Source organism: Schistocerca cancellata, chromosome 3 (assembly GCF_023864275.1).
Source record: "Schistocerca cancellata isolate TAMUIC-IGC-003103 chromosome 3, iqSchCanc2.1, whole genome shotgun sequence".
In the NCBI taxonomy this organism is placed as follows: domain Eukaryota; kingdom Metazoa; phylum Arthropoda; class Insecta; order Orthoptera; family Acrididae; genus Schistocerca; species Schistocerca cancellata.
In genome coordinates, this window is record NC_064628.1 from 379348701 (window position 1) to 379362686 (window position 13986).

The window sequence follows — 13986 nt, forward strand, 5'->3', positions numbered from 1 at the left end:
CTGGGGCAGTTTTCATTATTTAAATCATCAGTGACACAGCTGCACACTTTCCTGAATCATCTAATATGATGAACAAAGTTAAATCCATGATTTTACTGCATGTGAGTGGCAGCCTGTCGTCATATTTTGTGAGCTGAATTCTTGAGCTGTAATGAATTACACATTAAGTAAAGGAAAATTCAGCATCACAAAACAGGTTACTTACACATTTTAACGAGTTTAATATATAATTTTCTTGTCTTTAAAAACCTTTATTTGCAACAGTCAGTGTACAGATGGGATTAGAAAGTATTATTGCTAATTTAGGAAAAAAGGTACCTGGTTCCTGAAAATTTGAAAAACAAATTGATAATATTGCTGCATAATAAATCCTTCAGAGTGTTTAGCAAACGCTGAATCAGTTACACTGACTGTGTTGTGTGAGTTTTGCACTCAGTATTTTTAGAGAGCCCAGACTCGGACGTAATCAACCTGGAGGGAAGAAGCACCCCCTTCTTCGAGATTCCACGTGGGCAGCCACCTGTCACGCCCGTTCCAGAAGTCCGTAAGGGCCTGGAAATAAACAAACCGAACGCAGATACAGTGCACAGAATCGAACAGTATAATTTAGTTAGATACTAAGTACGAGATAAAATTAAAAATCACGAATAGAGTGACTATAAACGAGATATATGCATAGTTCTATCGAAAATGAAGCTCAAAAACGATGTACATGCTAAAACGAGAAAAAAATAAAAACGTTTTTGTGAAATTAAGTCCAGGTTCTCATTCAAAATGGTCTTGCAGACTAAGCATAAGTAATTTTTGTCAAAAGTGGCCTAAACATAACTTTTGTGCGCCTGGATTAGCCGTTTTGAATTTTGAAAATCCAACTTGAGATTTGTGTTCAGCGACATCAAAAATATATAATAACTTGTGGTTTTTATTAAAATTGAACTAATAACACATATAAAAGTTTTTCCTAAAATTTAAACAGATTTTTCTCGAGAAAAGAGTTTTCAAAACTGCTTGCAGTATTAAATATAAAATGTTCTACCTATTAACTTCTACCTTTCATTCCTGAAAAGCAAACACTTTTCTTGGGAGCTAATAGCAATAATATATGAAATTTGTTAATAGTAACTATTTTCTGCAAAGCCATAAGGAATGAAAAAATCCTCAAAAATCGAACTCAAAGTTCTAGTTACCACCACATCGTTAAGTTTAAGGTCATCTCATCGTAGTTAGTTATAAACTCGAGTAAACTTAACATAGTATCGACTGATGTTCTCCATTTTAGATTTCAGATAATTCCTGACGAGCTAAACTGCCCACAGTCTGCTTACTTAAAACTTGAAGGCCCTTGATCAAACCATAATTACGGGCGCCATATTGCTTTTTTTGTATTGAAAATCTAAAACGATGTTCAAAGTATGATCAAATATAATTCTAAAACAGATCCTCTGCAAGTCTTTTCATTGCCTCAAAAAACAAATTCCAAACTTTGCCTATTTTTTACGCAATTGAATGAGAACCTGGCCTTAAGCTCCTAGCGTGTTTGAAAAAGAAACAAAAAGTGAGGTTGGCCACTTTGCAACACGTACTTCTTTCTCACCAATACCATCACTTGTAAGTTTTTTCCTCCTTTTAAATCTTTCGTCTTCTATTATAATTGTTGTGCGTGTTATACCCACAACATGTTAGAATAAGCATAGGAATACAGACTGCGAAGTTTGGTTAAAATCAAATTTGAGTAACGTTTTTATGCTAAAGAAATATGAACCGCCAATTTTTTTCTTCAATCTACATTTATTTCAGTGTTATTAGATTAACATAGAGATGAGGAAAAGAAATATAAAACAAAAAAATTCAATAACCTTGAAATAGATGATTCATATTAATCGATCTCTTTACACATTTTCTTTTATTTTTTGAGCTATACAACAAAACAGTTAATATGGAGTCCCACATTGCATACAGAACACTGTTTCCTCACATTTTTCTTGCAAAGTGCATATTTTCTTTGTTTCCCCAGTGTTGCACATTCAAACACATATCCGTTTCCAGAAGTCCTGAATTCAGTTGGAACACGTGAAAGGGACGATTTTGGGTATGATGGATGTCCTGCCCTTTTCGGATCAGAAGCAACAGGTGATTGAAGAAGATATTCCCTTGTCACCATCCTCCAGAATTGAAGCAGTGGAATATTTTCATTCGAGAGGCAATAGATGACGTATGCGCGACCAACGCTACATCTAATGCATTGGTGAAAATGGTCAGTACCATTTCTTACCTTGAGTTCTCGCACGATATTTCTGCACATTCCTGTCCAGTTTGTCCACTCCTCCCATATGACTGTTATATTCTGAAGTCATTCTTGGCTGTGGAGCTTGCACACCTTTATTCTCAGCTTTGCTCCACCCCTTTACTTGGCTTACTGGATGCACTGTCTCATGGTTTGTCAAGAGCTTTACACAGTTGTTACCTTTCCACATTCCTGTCATTATCTCCGTATACCTTTCAAATCGATGGTCATATGCTCCATTTCTTCTTCATGCTGTTCTCAGTTTCTATAGGACAGTTATTCATTCGGTTCATAAAGGTAGTTCCAGTTGCCCTCTCAATTCTGAGAGCTCTTTCATCAAACGGAAGCTCGTGAAAAAGTTACGAAAATGTATTTTGTGAAGTTCAAGAGTCTGCAGAAAAGAAATCATATTCAACGCAACTGATCCGCCAAGTCCCAGAACTGATACATCACTTGTATCCTTCGATTTTTCTTCATAGACTGACATATGGTAACAGAAACCGCTTTGAGAACAGCACGTGGCCCACTGTTTGAACCCATACCTCATTGATTTCCCGCGAATGAACTGTTTTAGGTAATGGTGTCCATAATATCGTACCATTTACTCATAAATTCTTAGACCCTCGGAGAAAACTTGAAATGTCATGAAATTATTAAACGGACGAATTATAAAAAGTTTATCCTTTTTGTCAGGTGGAATTCTGTTCGTATGTGTGTTATCATTGAAATGAAGGTGGCGCTTTATTTGCAGATATCTGTTGCGATTCATGCACTGTGCTACACACCTTGTATCAAAGTCCTCATCTTCGTTCCGGTATAGTTTTTCCTGTGGAAGAGCATGATATCCAGTGAAGAGTAGTATACCGATGAACTTTTTTGTGCATCCATTGGATAACTCATAGCTATGATTATTGTTCTGTGCAGCATATCGGATGCTTTCACTGAGAAACAATTTCAATACCTTTTCATCAAAGCATTCAACAGCAGATTTTCCTTTTAGTGCTGCTACCAAACTGGCTTTTCGCTGTTCAATTTTTGCTGTGTCAGAATAAGTTTTAGAGTAAGTCGCATCTTCTGTTGTCCAATTGAAGTGATAATAGCCTTCACTTTCTTCTTTCGTTAGCCTTCATATTCCTCAATTTCCTTTTCTCCATTGACATGAATTTCCAAGAAACCTGGCACATCAGATGGAACAGTATTTTCAAATATATTTTCGTCGATATCTTCACAGTCAGACATCTCATCTACACGATCTGGAGGGAGCTCGACAATGTCAATGGTCTCATTCACATCACCATGATCACCACAAGAAGCCATGAAGTTCGGGTCATTTACAATTTCTTTAATTTCCATCATATAAAGAGCTTCGTAGTGACTCATTGTGCCTGAGGAGAAAATAAAAGCAAAATAAAGTTTTACATGGAAACTGTCATGAGCCGCAAATGGGGATCGATGGTCACACATGTGTCATGCAAAAATGAAATAGATCTTTGAAATAAATGATCCATAAACATCTTTTCAAACCATTACAGAACATGACTTACACAGATATTGGAATTTACTTACTTAATAATGTAACTTACACTGTTTTGAAAATATGCAGCTCTTGTAACGCTGAAAAATGTAGCTTCTTCACAGAAATAAAAGTGTACAACTCACTCGTTTGACAACAACTGACGAAACTTCAATGCAAGCGATCGACAAAGGTGTAGGCAAGCATTCGCTGCCAGCATTATTAGAATTGCAAAATTTCCGTTACAAAGACAAATCCCCAAATGAGGATCACGGCACTTAATGGGTTAATATAAGACCAAATAAATTTACAAGAAACAGAACTATCAGTACACAAAACAGGTCAGAGGACTGTTTGGGGAAGCAACGACAAAAACATGCCACATTTAAAAGAACGTGAAATCCCCAAGATTTACAGCGTTTTACACAAGCTCGAAATAATGCGTGGATTTTAATGCAAGATGCTTTAAATATTTTCCATAACTAAAATCTGCCTCTAAATCTTTCAGAATATCCAAAGAGATTCCGGTCCTACGGAAAGTACACCAGCGGCAAGGTACAATCAGTACCTTCACTGCGTGACAGCGATGGTAATTTTGTCTATGACAGTGACACTAAAGCGGAATTGCTTATCATGGTTTTCCGAAATCCCTTCACCAAAGAAGAAGAAGAAGAAGAAGCAAATATCCCAGACTGCGAATCAAGAACAGCTGCCAACATAAGAAACTTAGAAGTAGAAGCGACTTAATTCACTTAATAAAGGCAAGTCTTCTGGTCCACATTGCAAACCATCTAGGTTCCTTTTAGAGTGTGCTGATGTAGTAACTCCATACTTATCGATCATATACAACCGCTTGCTCGACAAAAGGTCCATACCTAAGGACTGGAACGTTGCGCGGGTCAAACAATTACGAGAGGTAGGAAATAGAAGTAATCTGCTGAATTTCAGACTCATATCACTGACGTCGATTCGCAGTGTACTCTTGGAACATATACTGCGTTCGAACATTATGAACTACATCAAAGAAAGCGATCTACTGGCATACAGTCAGCACGGATTCAGAAAGTATCATTCTTCAGAAACACAACTGGCTCTTTATTCACACGAACTAATGAGTGCTTGAGAATGAGAGCGCTTTGTGATTTGTAATAATCTCAATACGTCATTTCAAACCTTTACAAAACATATTCTCGCAGACTTCCCTTGCAAAATTATGAAAGGAAAAAAGTTACATTTTCACTGTTCGTACTATGAAACTACCGCATCAGGCGTGAGATTGTAGTTTATTATTTTGTTATTAGTAATTCTAATCGTACCACATTTTTCAGGCAGTACCCACATATACCACTGAATGAACCGCGCAATTACGTCATTGTACGATACTTAGTTCAAGAGATATGACGTCATAAACTTTGAGATGCTCGAGAAACTAGGTTTTGCTTAAAATGGAGCACAAATTACCCAGACTACACTCACCATGTGTTCCATAATGAGTGCACTTAGCGACTTCCAGCAATCTTTAAACGAAATTTCAAACCTTTCCTAAACTTTTCCTCGCTTACATTGTTTCGTCAAATACTCATTTAATATATTAACTCATTTGTAAAGTAATCAGAGGTCTGAAGCTATTTTATACATGAGAGCTCGATTCTTTACAGGATCTCAGGTTTACACCTGTGTAAATAACATCTCCATATTATCAACATCTAGGTGACTTCTCGGCAATTCACAATTAAGTTCCTAGCCGTGGATTCATCGAACCACCTTCAAGCTATTCCTCTACCATGCCACTCTCGAACAGATCATTGGAGAAACGAACGCTTAAATCTTTCTGCGTTGACTCTGATTCCTCTTACTGTATTACAATGATCATTTCTCCCCATGCAGGCGGGCGCCAACAAAATATTTTCGCTTTGGAGGAGCAAGTTGGTGATTGAAATTTTGTGGGAAGGTCCCGCCGCAGCGAAAAACACTTTTTTTTAACAACTGCTACCTCAATTCGCGTATCATAACAGTGGCACTCTCTCAGATATTTCTCGATAGTAACTTCTTTGCACTTTATCGATAGCCTCCGTCAATCCTGTATCATGCAGATCCCACACTACGCAGCAATACTCCAGCAGAGGACGGATCAGTAGTGAAGGCAGTCTCTTTAGCAGACTTACTGCGTCTTGTAACTGTTCTGCCATTAAATCGTAGTCTTTTGTTTTGTTTTCCCACAATATTATCTATGTGATTGTTCCAGTTCAAGTTATTCTTAACTGTAGTCCCTACGTATTCAGCTAAATTTAGATTTGTCATTTATCGTGTAACCGGAATTTTGCGGACTCCATTTGTAACACCCATTTTCTACCTATTTTGTATCTGAGTCGATATTTCTATGTCCGTTTGTATTGTTGCTTATGTAGAATGTTGTATCTGTTATGGAAATTCTTTGACTATGTACACCTATTTTAATTATGTGAAGTTTTGAACGATGTTGTTTAAATTATGCTTATGGTTTTAGATAACTAATGGAATGATTGTTATATAATGTACTGCAAATGACTTGGTCCACAGTTCGGGAACGTAGGGTTGAATGTAGAAGATGCGGGGAAGCCCCGCAGCTAAGGAAGTAGATTGGCAGAGTGGAAAAGATGTTGTTGTGCGCAAGTGGAAACTCGTCCTTTGTGAAGGGTAAGGAGTCTGGGCTGAGCAGTGCTGTAGTTCACGTCTCGTTAGCGGTAGCGGACCATTGTGGCTCATATTTTTGGAATTTAGAGGTCAGAAGAGCTTAAGGGCAGTATTCATGAGCCTCGGATGCTGCATTTGGTGATACCATTATCATGGCATGGTTTTGGCCCTATAAAAATATAATTCTGACACCAAGAAGATCAGGGACAGGGCAGGGACAACAGTACTGCCACGACTGCATCGTCATCATGTTATCACTGCAAATTAGGCCACCAGTGCCACAAGCGTTCCACGAAATCTTTTATATTTATCAGTCTGTAAATGGACCAGGTATTTGTCAAATTTGGTTGATTTTAATAATAATCGTAGTGTTGCTGAAAACTCTATCTTACACAAGTGAGTATCCAAAATCACAAACCTGGATAGGAATCCTATCCTAGTGAATTTAAATCCGAGTGGCCTAATTTATTATGGAAAGACTTATTCGGCAGCTGCAAAAATAGTTTTGACTGCTTTCTAATGTGTGGAGTTACAGTGTTTAAAGTTCAGTTTTATAATTTCAGAAATACTCCATTTCCAGTGCAAATTTAAATCAATCTGCAGTCATTTCCTTAAATAATTTGCCTTACTTGAAAAGCTGCCTGAAAACAGTAAATTTAATTTGAAATGAAAAAATTATTAATTGTTGCATTTATGCACTTTGATCAGAATTACAAAGTTTTATCAGTGTTCATCTCATGAGAAAGTGATTGAACTTGAATTTAATGCTGTGTTGGCATTTGCACAGCCAATTATTTTTTTAATATATTAAAAGACTTCTTATCAAACCACATTTGCTATTTAAAGAGTTATAGTTTGTTGTTCGTTACATAATTAATAATGAAGCAAAGCAAAGACTCTTCAGAGCCAGTGTAGTTAGATTTGCATTCTGTTTAACTGGTTCAAACCGAGTTTAAGAAAGAAATATTTACTGTATTAGCTATTCTATTGCAAGATGGTTGATGCATAGGCATAGAGACCCTCTACTGAGCAATAAAGTTATAGAGTATGATCATTAACAGACCCTTTGATTTAAATCAGTATTGCTACTAGTTTCATGTGTGTTAGTGCTTGGTTCTATAAACTGCTGCATCTAGTTCATTTTAGGTAGGTGTTGTTGAGAGGCATATGTTACTGTTTGCTATTTCATTGAACATCTCTTAGTCTGACTTACTAGTTACTAGCTAATAGCGCTAGTTAGTAGCAAAGATGGCGGCGCGTACAGAAGTTTTAGTAAGTCGCTCCGTGAAAAACTCCTATATCATGAATATAAAGTGAATTTATGCAGTGAAAGACTTTCAAATGGTATTTGACTATGTTTAGTGTGCCAAAAATGGATTCATTCGAAGTGTATCTCACGTTTCGACGAAGAAAACACAAAACGCGTTTGTGGTGTAACTGACAGCTGTTCGCGAATGGCGTATTTACAAAAACATGGTAGTATACATGAAGGAAAGGTAGTTTCTACATTAGAACAGGGCTTATTGTGTGCAAACCAATATGTAAGTAATCTGGAAACAGTGATAAATGAAATCAAAAAAGAACAAAAAATGGAAAATGAGCCGTTTTCTATGCCTAAAAAAAGCTGGTGTGTGAAACAAAACGAAAAACGTTCGAACTGAAAACAACGAACAAATATGATCCGCTAGATAAAAATGAAGATACAGTCAACCAGGGAAATAAGAAAAATGATTTCACATCTCCAAGAAGTACCTGGAAGAAGCGAGAAAATACTAAACATTCGCGAAATCTTGCACCAAGTGAGAAAAATAAGGAAGGTGATGTTTACATACTTTCAACTAGCCACTGAATAGGCTTAGCAGGTATTATGGCCACTATGCAAACTAAAGTAAAGGTAACTGGTTTTACCCATCCTGGCGCACCTCCAGATGAAGTTCTAAAAGACTGTGAAACAACAGTTCAAAAGATTCCAAATGGGTCATTATTGGGGGAAGAAACGATTTGTATAAGAACGAAAGAGTAAATGCAACCAGGGCTGTAAGAGAATCTTTAGGAAAACTTATACATTCCGATGTATATGTCGGAAGCATTCCACGCAGGCATGACCTGATAGAAGTTTCATGTGTAAACAGAGAAATCGTTAACATTAACAGAAAATGAAGATATGTAGCTTTTTCTCTAATGATACATTTATTGAAGCAACAAAACTCATTGAGAGAACATTTCACAAAGCATGGCCTGCACACAAACAACTATAGTAAACAAATTCTGTGCAAAGAGATATTAGTAAAAATTAGCAGCACAGAAAAACAGGCACATAGGCCTATACCATTGTCATTGAGGGAATAAATAGAAGATACAATACTATATCCAGTAACAGAGTTAAAACAACCACAAGATGAAAGAACAGAAGAGAAAACATCACTCTGCCCTGCAGAGGAGGGAAAAGCAGTGTCATCATCAGCAGAAAAAGAAGCAGTGTCGACACCTGCAGAAGGAATAGTGTCGTCATCTGCAGGTGAAGAAGCTGTGACAGAGATCACTCAGGCAAGGTACGAGAGAGGAGAAACAACAAAGAAGAAAAGGCATCTCAAGGAGCAGGACTTTTTGTAGCTGTAGGCGCCATAGAAACTCAAAACATCAACACAAGTATTTCTAATATAAGAATCTTGCAGCAGAATGTACAGCATGCATCTAATAAATTAGAACAGATAGAAGTACTTGTAGCTTCAGAGTTACCACATATATTTATTATGTCAGAACATGGGCTGCAAGGAAATGAAATTAATGTTTACAACATACAGGAATATCAAAAAGTTGCTGCTTTCTGCAGATTTGAACATAAGGGCGGAGGGATGGCAGTCTATGTACACAGTAAAATAGAGGTTACCATTCCATAATCAGTAGACAACTGTACATAAATGCTGTTTGAAATTGCAGCAATACAGACAACATATAATGGGGGAAAAGATGTGATTATAGGTATCTACAGATCACCAAACAGTCAGATAAATGGATTTCTAAAAGAATTATAAGTACTGTTCGATAAGGCTGGCAGGGAATTTCTTATATAATTGTAGCTGGTGACCTAAATATTAGCACACTAAAAGACAACTGTTGTACAAGGAGTTTTCAAGATCTGATTAAAACTTATGCACTGTATTTAGCAGTAGACAGTCCCACGAGATACTGTAAAAATGCAGGAACGTTAATAGGTCACGTGATCACTAATGTACAAAAGAGCAGGCAGACAGTATAGGTCATAAACACGACGATTGCAGACCACTATGGGGCAGTAGCTGAATTAGCAAGCAACATAGGAAAGCAAGAAAAAACATTTACAGAGATTAGACAAACTAAGCAAACAAACATAGATAGGCTACAAAGGCTATTGGAAACCAAAGACTTCAGTGAAGTATACTTAACAGAAAACCTATATAAAGGATGGGAATCATTCTGCAAAACGTTAAGGGCATTAGATAGATGTTGCATGTACATTAGTACATAGAGAAATAAATAAGAATAAGAATAATAAATTGAGTCACACTAGAGGTAAAAAAGAAAAGAGGCGAGGTGAAAAGCATGTTTGAAAATTGTCAGTTAAGGCCAACCCAAGAAAATAGGGATGCATAAAGGGAAAAGAAGAAAACATATACCAAACTGATAAAAGAGATTAAATCGACATATTAATAAAACAAGATAGCAACCTCAACAAATATCACTAAGACCATATGGTCTCTCATAAATGAAAAGAGGAAAGGTGTAGGGTGGAATACACTGATAACATGACACTTGGGGTAAATGGGAGGGAACTCAGAGATGCACAAAATGTCAGCAATATTTTTAAACAAACATTATATTGAAGTTGTGGACAAATTAATAACTCAAAATAATACTACCAAAATAAACGTAATAAACATCCCATACGAGACAAAATGCTTATTTCTGACCCCAACTAACGAATGAGAAATTGTAAAAATAGCACACAGTTTAAAAACAAAAAACACTGAGGGACTAGATGGTATTTCCTCTAAACTAATTAAATGCTGTTTACGATGGGTAGTAAAGCCATTAGCCTGTCTGATAAACTTATCTATAGAAAAAGGAATATTTCCAATGTGCGTGAAAATGAGTAAAGTAATCCCTATACATAAATGAGGCTGCAAGAAAATCCAGGAAATTACAGACCTATAACTATTAAATCTGTACTCTCTAAAATAATAGAAACCATAATAAAAGAGAGAATATTAAATTTTATTCAAACATGCAATATTCTCAATGAGAAACAACATGGATTCAGAAAGTGTAAATCTACCAAAACAGCAATAGCTGAATTCATAACACTTGTACCTAAAGAACTTGATTAACAGAAGAATGTCTGTGGTATGTTCTTGGTCGTATCTAAACATTTGATTGTGTACATAATGACATCCCATTAGAAAATCTTCATTGTTATGATATAAGGGAGAAAGCAGTAGACATCATTAAATCGTTTTAGGAAAATAGAAAGCATTTTGTAGAAATAAAGCAAAAAGTGAAAAATAATGTTAAAATGTCTTTCGAAATTTTGAAATTGTAAAATAAAGAGTTCCTCAAGCATCCATCCTTCATCCACTACTTTTCATTTTGTATGTCAATGATATGCCCAAATCAGTATCTGATAATGTAGTCATGTATGCAGGTGACACTTCATTTGTTGTTACCAGTTCTACAACAGATGACCTGCAAGAGAATGCTTCGCTAAATATGAAAAGTGGAAACAATTATTTCAGGGAAAACAATCTCTTTATAAATGGAAATAAAACAACATATATGCGGATAAATGCAAATAAAAAACACGCTTTGGGCTACATCACAGTCAGGCTTGGAGACCTAGAACTAAATGAGACAGACAGCTATAAATTTCTAGGTGTAACAGTGGCTGTGTATATGATATGGGAGCATCAAAATAATAACATGTGCAGCAAAATAGGTTGAAGCATATTTCTGATGAGAAAAATGCCAAAGTCAGTAAACAAACACACTTTATTAACAATGTAGTATGGACTAATCCATTCACACCTTTCATATAACATCCTGGCTTGGGGAAATGCTGCAAATGTGCACAAAGGATATAACGATTACAAAAGAGAGCCCTACGATGCTTCGCGAAAGTATCACCTAGAGAACCCTGCAGCAATAAATTCAGGGAGCTAAAAATTTTAACAGTAGCATCACAAACAATTATCCACTTAAAAATTAACTGCACTGCATTGCTAAACAGAGAATATCATGAACATAATACAAGAATAAAAATGACTATAATATAGAAGGAAGTCGGCTAAAATTAACAGACAAAGAACTGGTAAATGCTGGGTGAATACTGTACAACAGTTTACCACAATGTGTAAAGATGATAGAGAGTATGTCTCTTTTTAAAATAAAATTAAAAAGACATCTGATCAATATTTGCCCTTACAGTGTTAATGAATATCTTGAAGTAAAAAATTAAATAGTGTGTCAGTATACATTTTTTGTTATGTACTTTAATGACTTTTCTGTTAAAATTATATAAAATATATGCATGTGTACTATCTTTTTGTAATTAGCTATTTATATTTGAGATTTATGTACACATGAAGTGTCAAATATCATTGTCTGAAATGAACTACGGACGAGTAAAGAATGAAGTATTTATCTGCAAGGTTAGGTTACTATGTTGTAGTGTGAATAGATACAAGGAAAGAGTTTAGTGTTCTCAAGGAAGGTTAGGTTAGCCTTAACACTGCCTTCTGCTTTATTATATTGCTTGACACAATAATGCCTAATTAGACTGCTGACCGATATTAATATGTAATGCTATAACTTGCTGTTGCGCTGGAAGTACGTCTGTTCCCTGACCCACTTGTTTACTGTTACTTATACTCTGCTGGAGTGTTTCGGAAACAAATCCCAGTTTGATTGTTCTGTTTGCATTAGGTTACCTCACGGTCACTACTTCTTAAAAATTCCTCGTCGAGGTATAACGTTAGCATCGATTGTCGTTTAAGGCGGCCGGTGTTACCGATACACTTTTAGTACTCACGTAGATGACTTCGCACTTTTCATTATTTAGAGGGAATTGCCGCTTTTCGCACCATGCAGATATCTTATCTAAATCGTTTTGCAATTTGTTTTGATCATCTGATGAAGGTAAATGAAACCATCATCTCCAAACAATCTAAAGAGTGCTGCTCTAATCGTCTCGTAAATCGTTTATATCAGTTATTATCAGCAGAGGGGCTGTAACATTTCCTTTGGGGAACGCCAGGTATCACTTTGGTTTTATTCGATGACTTTCCGTCAGTTACTTCGAACTGCGACCTTTCTGACATGAAATCACCAATTCAGTCGCACAACTGAGACTGTACTCCATATTCTGAAGCTGTGTGGCTACCTTTGGCTAAGTCTTTTTTCGAGGTAAATCATAATGTTCGAGCACAGTATATGTTCCAAAATCCTATTGCAAATCGACGTTAGTGATATGGGTCTGTAACTTAACGTATTGCTCCTATTTCCTTTCTTGCGTGTCACCTGTGCAACTTTCCAATCTTTGGGTACAGATCTACATCTACATCTACATCCATACTCCGCAAGCCACCTGACGGTGTGTGGCCGAGGGTACTTTGAGTACCTCTATCGGTTCTCCCTTCTATTCCAGTCTCGTATTGTTCGTGGAAAGAAAGATTGTCGCTGTGCCTCCGTTTGGGCTCTAATCGCTCTGATTTTATCCTCATGGTCTCTTCGCGAGATATACGTAGGAGGGAGCAATATACTGCTTGACTCCTCGGTGAAGGTATGTTCCCGAATCTTTCTACAAGCGAGCTATTGTATCAGCATACTCCGACAGGAACCTAACCGGTGTACAATCTGGATGCGACGCCTGGCCTTTATTAATTGATTTAAGCTACTTGGCTATACCGAGTATATCTACGTCTAAGTTATATGTGTTAGAACTTGTTCTTGATTCGATTTATAGAATATTTACTTCGTCTTGTTTGGTGAAGGAATTTTGGCAAAATGTTTTCAGTAAGTCTGCTTTAGTAGTACCGTTATCAATGCCATTAACATTGCCATCACGCAGTGAAGGTACTGATTGTGTTTTGCCGCTGGTGTACTTATCATACAAGTAGAGCCCATTTGGATTTCCTGCCAGATTTCGAGACAGTATCGCTGTGGAAAGTATTTAAAAGCATCTCGCCTTGAGATACAGGAACGAAGAAATTAGACGAACTCTTTCATACATTCCAAAATAATGTTCTCTGTAGGAAAAAATGAGCGAGGTGACACAGTGATCAGCACGCTGGACTCGCATTCTGGACGACAATGGTTCAAAACCCCCGTTCGACCATCCAGATTTAAGTTTTCCGTGATTACCCTAAATCGCTCCAAGCAAATACAGGGATGGTTCCTTTGAAAACTACCACGGCCGATTTCCTGTCCCCATATTTTCAAAGTCCGAGCTTGTGCTCCGTCACTATGACCTCGACGTCGACGG

General features: G+C 36.7%; 1 protein-coding gene across 1 annotated transcript in view; it reads right to left on the minus strand.

Annotated features, from left to right (window-relative positions):
• Positions 1 to 254: 254 nt before the first annotated feature.
• LOC126176719 (beta-1,3-glucan-binding protein-like) overlaps positions 255 to 13986 on the minus strand; it is a 96547-nt gene continuing 82815 nt past the window's right edge. Inside the window, exon 7 of the mRNA XM_049923887.1 lies at positions 255 to 552. Within this exon, the coding sequence (XP_049779844.1) occupies positions 442 to 552 (111 nt within the window). The 3' untranslated portion in view covers positions 255 to 441. The remainder of the gene's footprint in view (positions 553 to 13986) is intronic.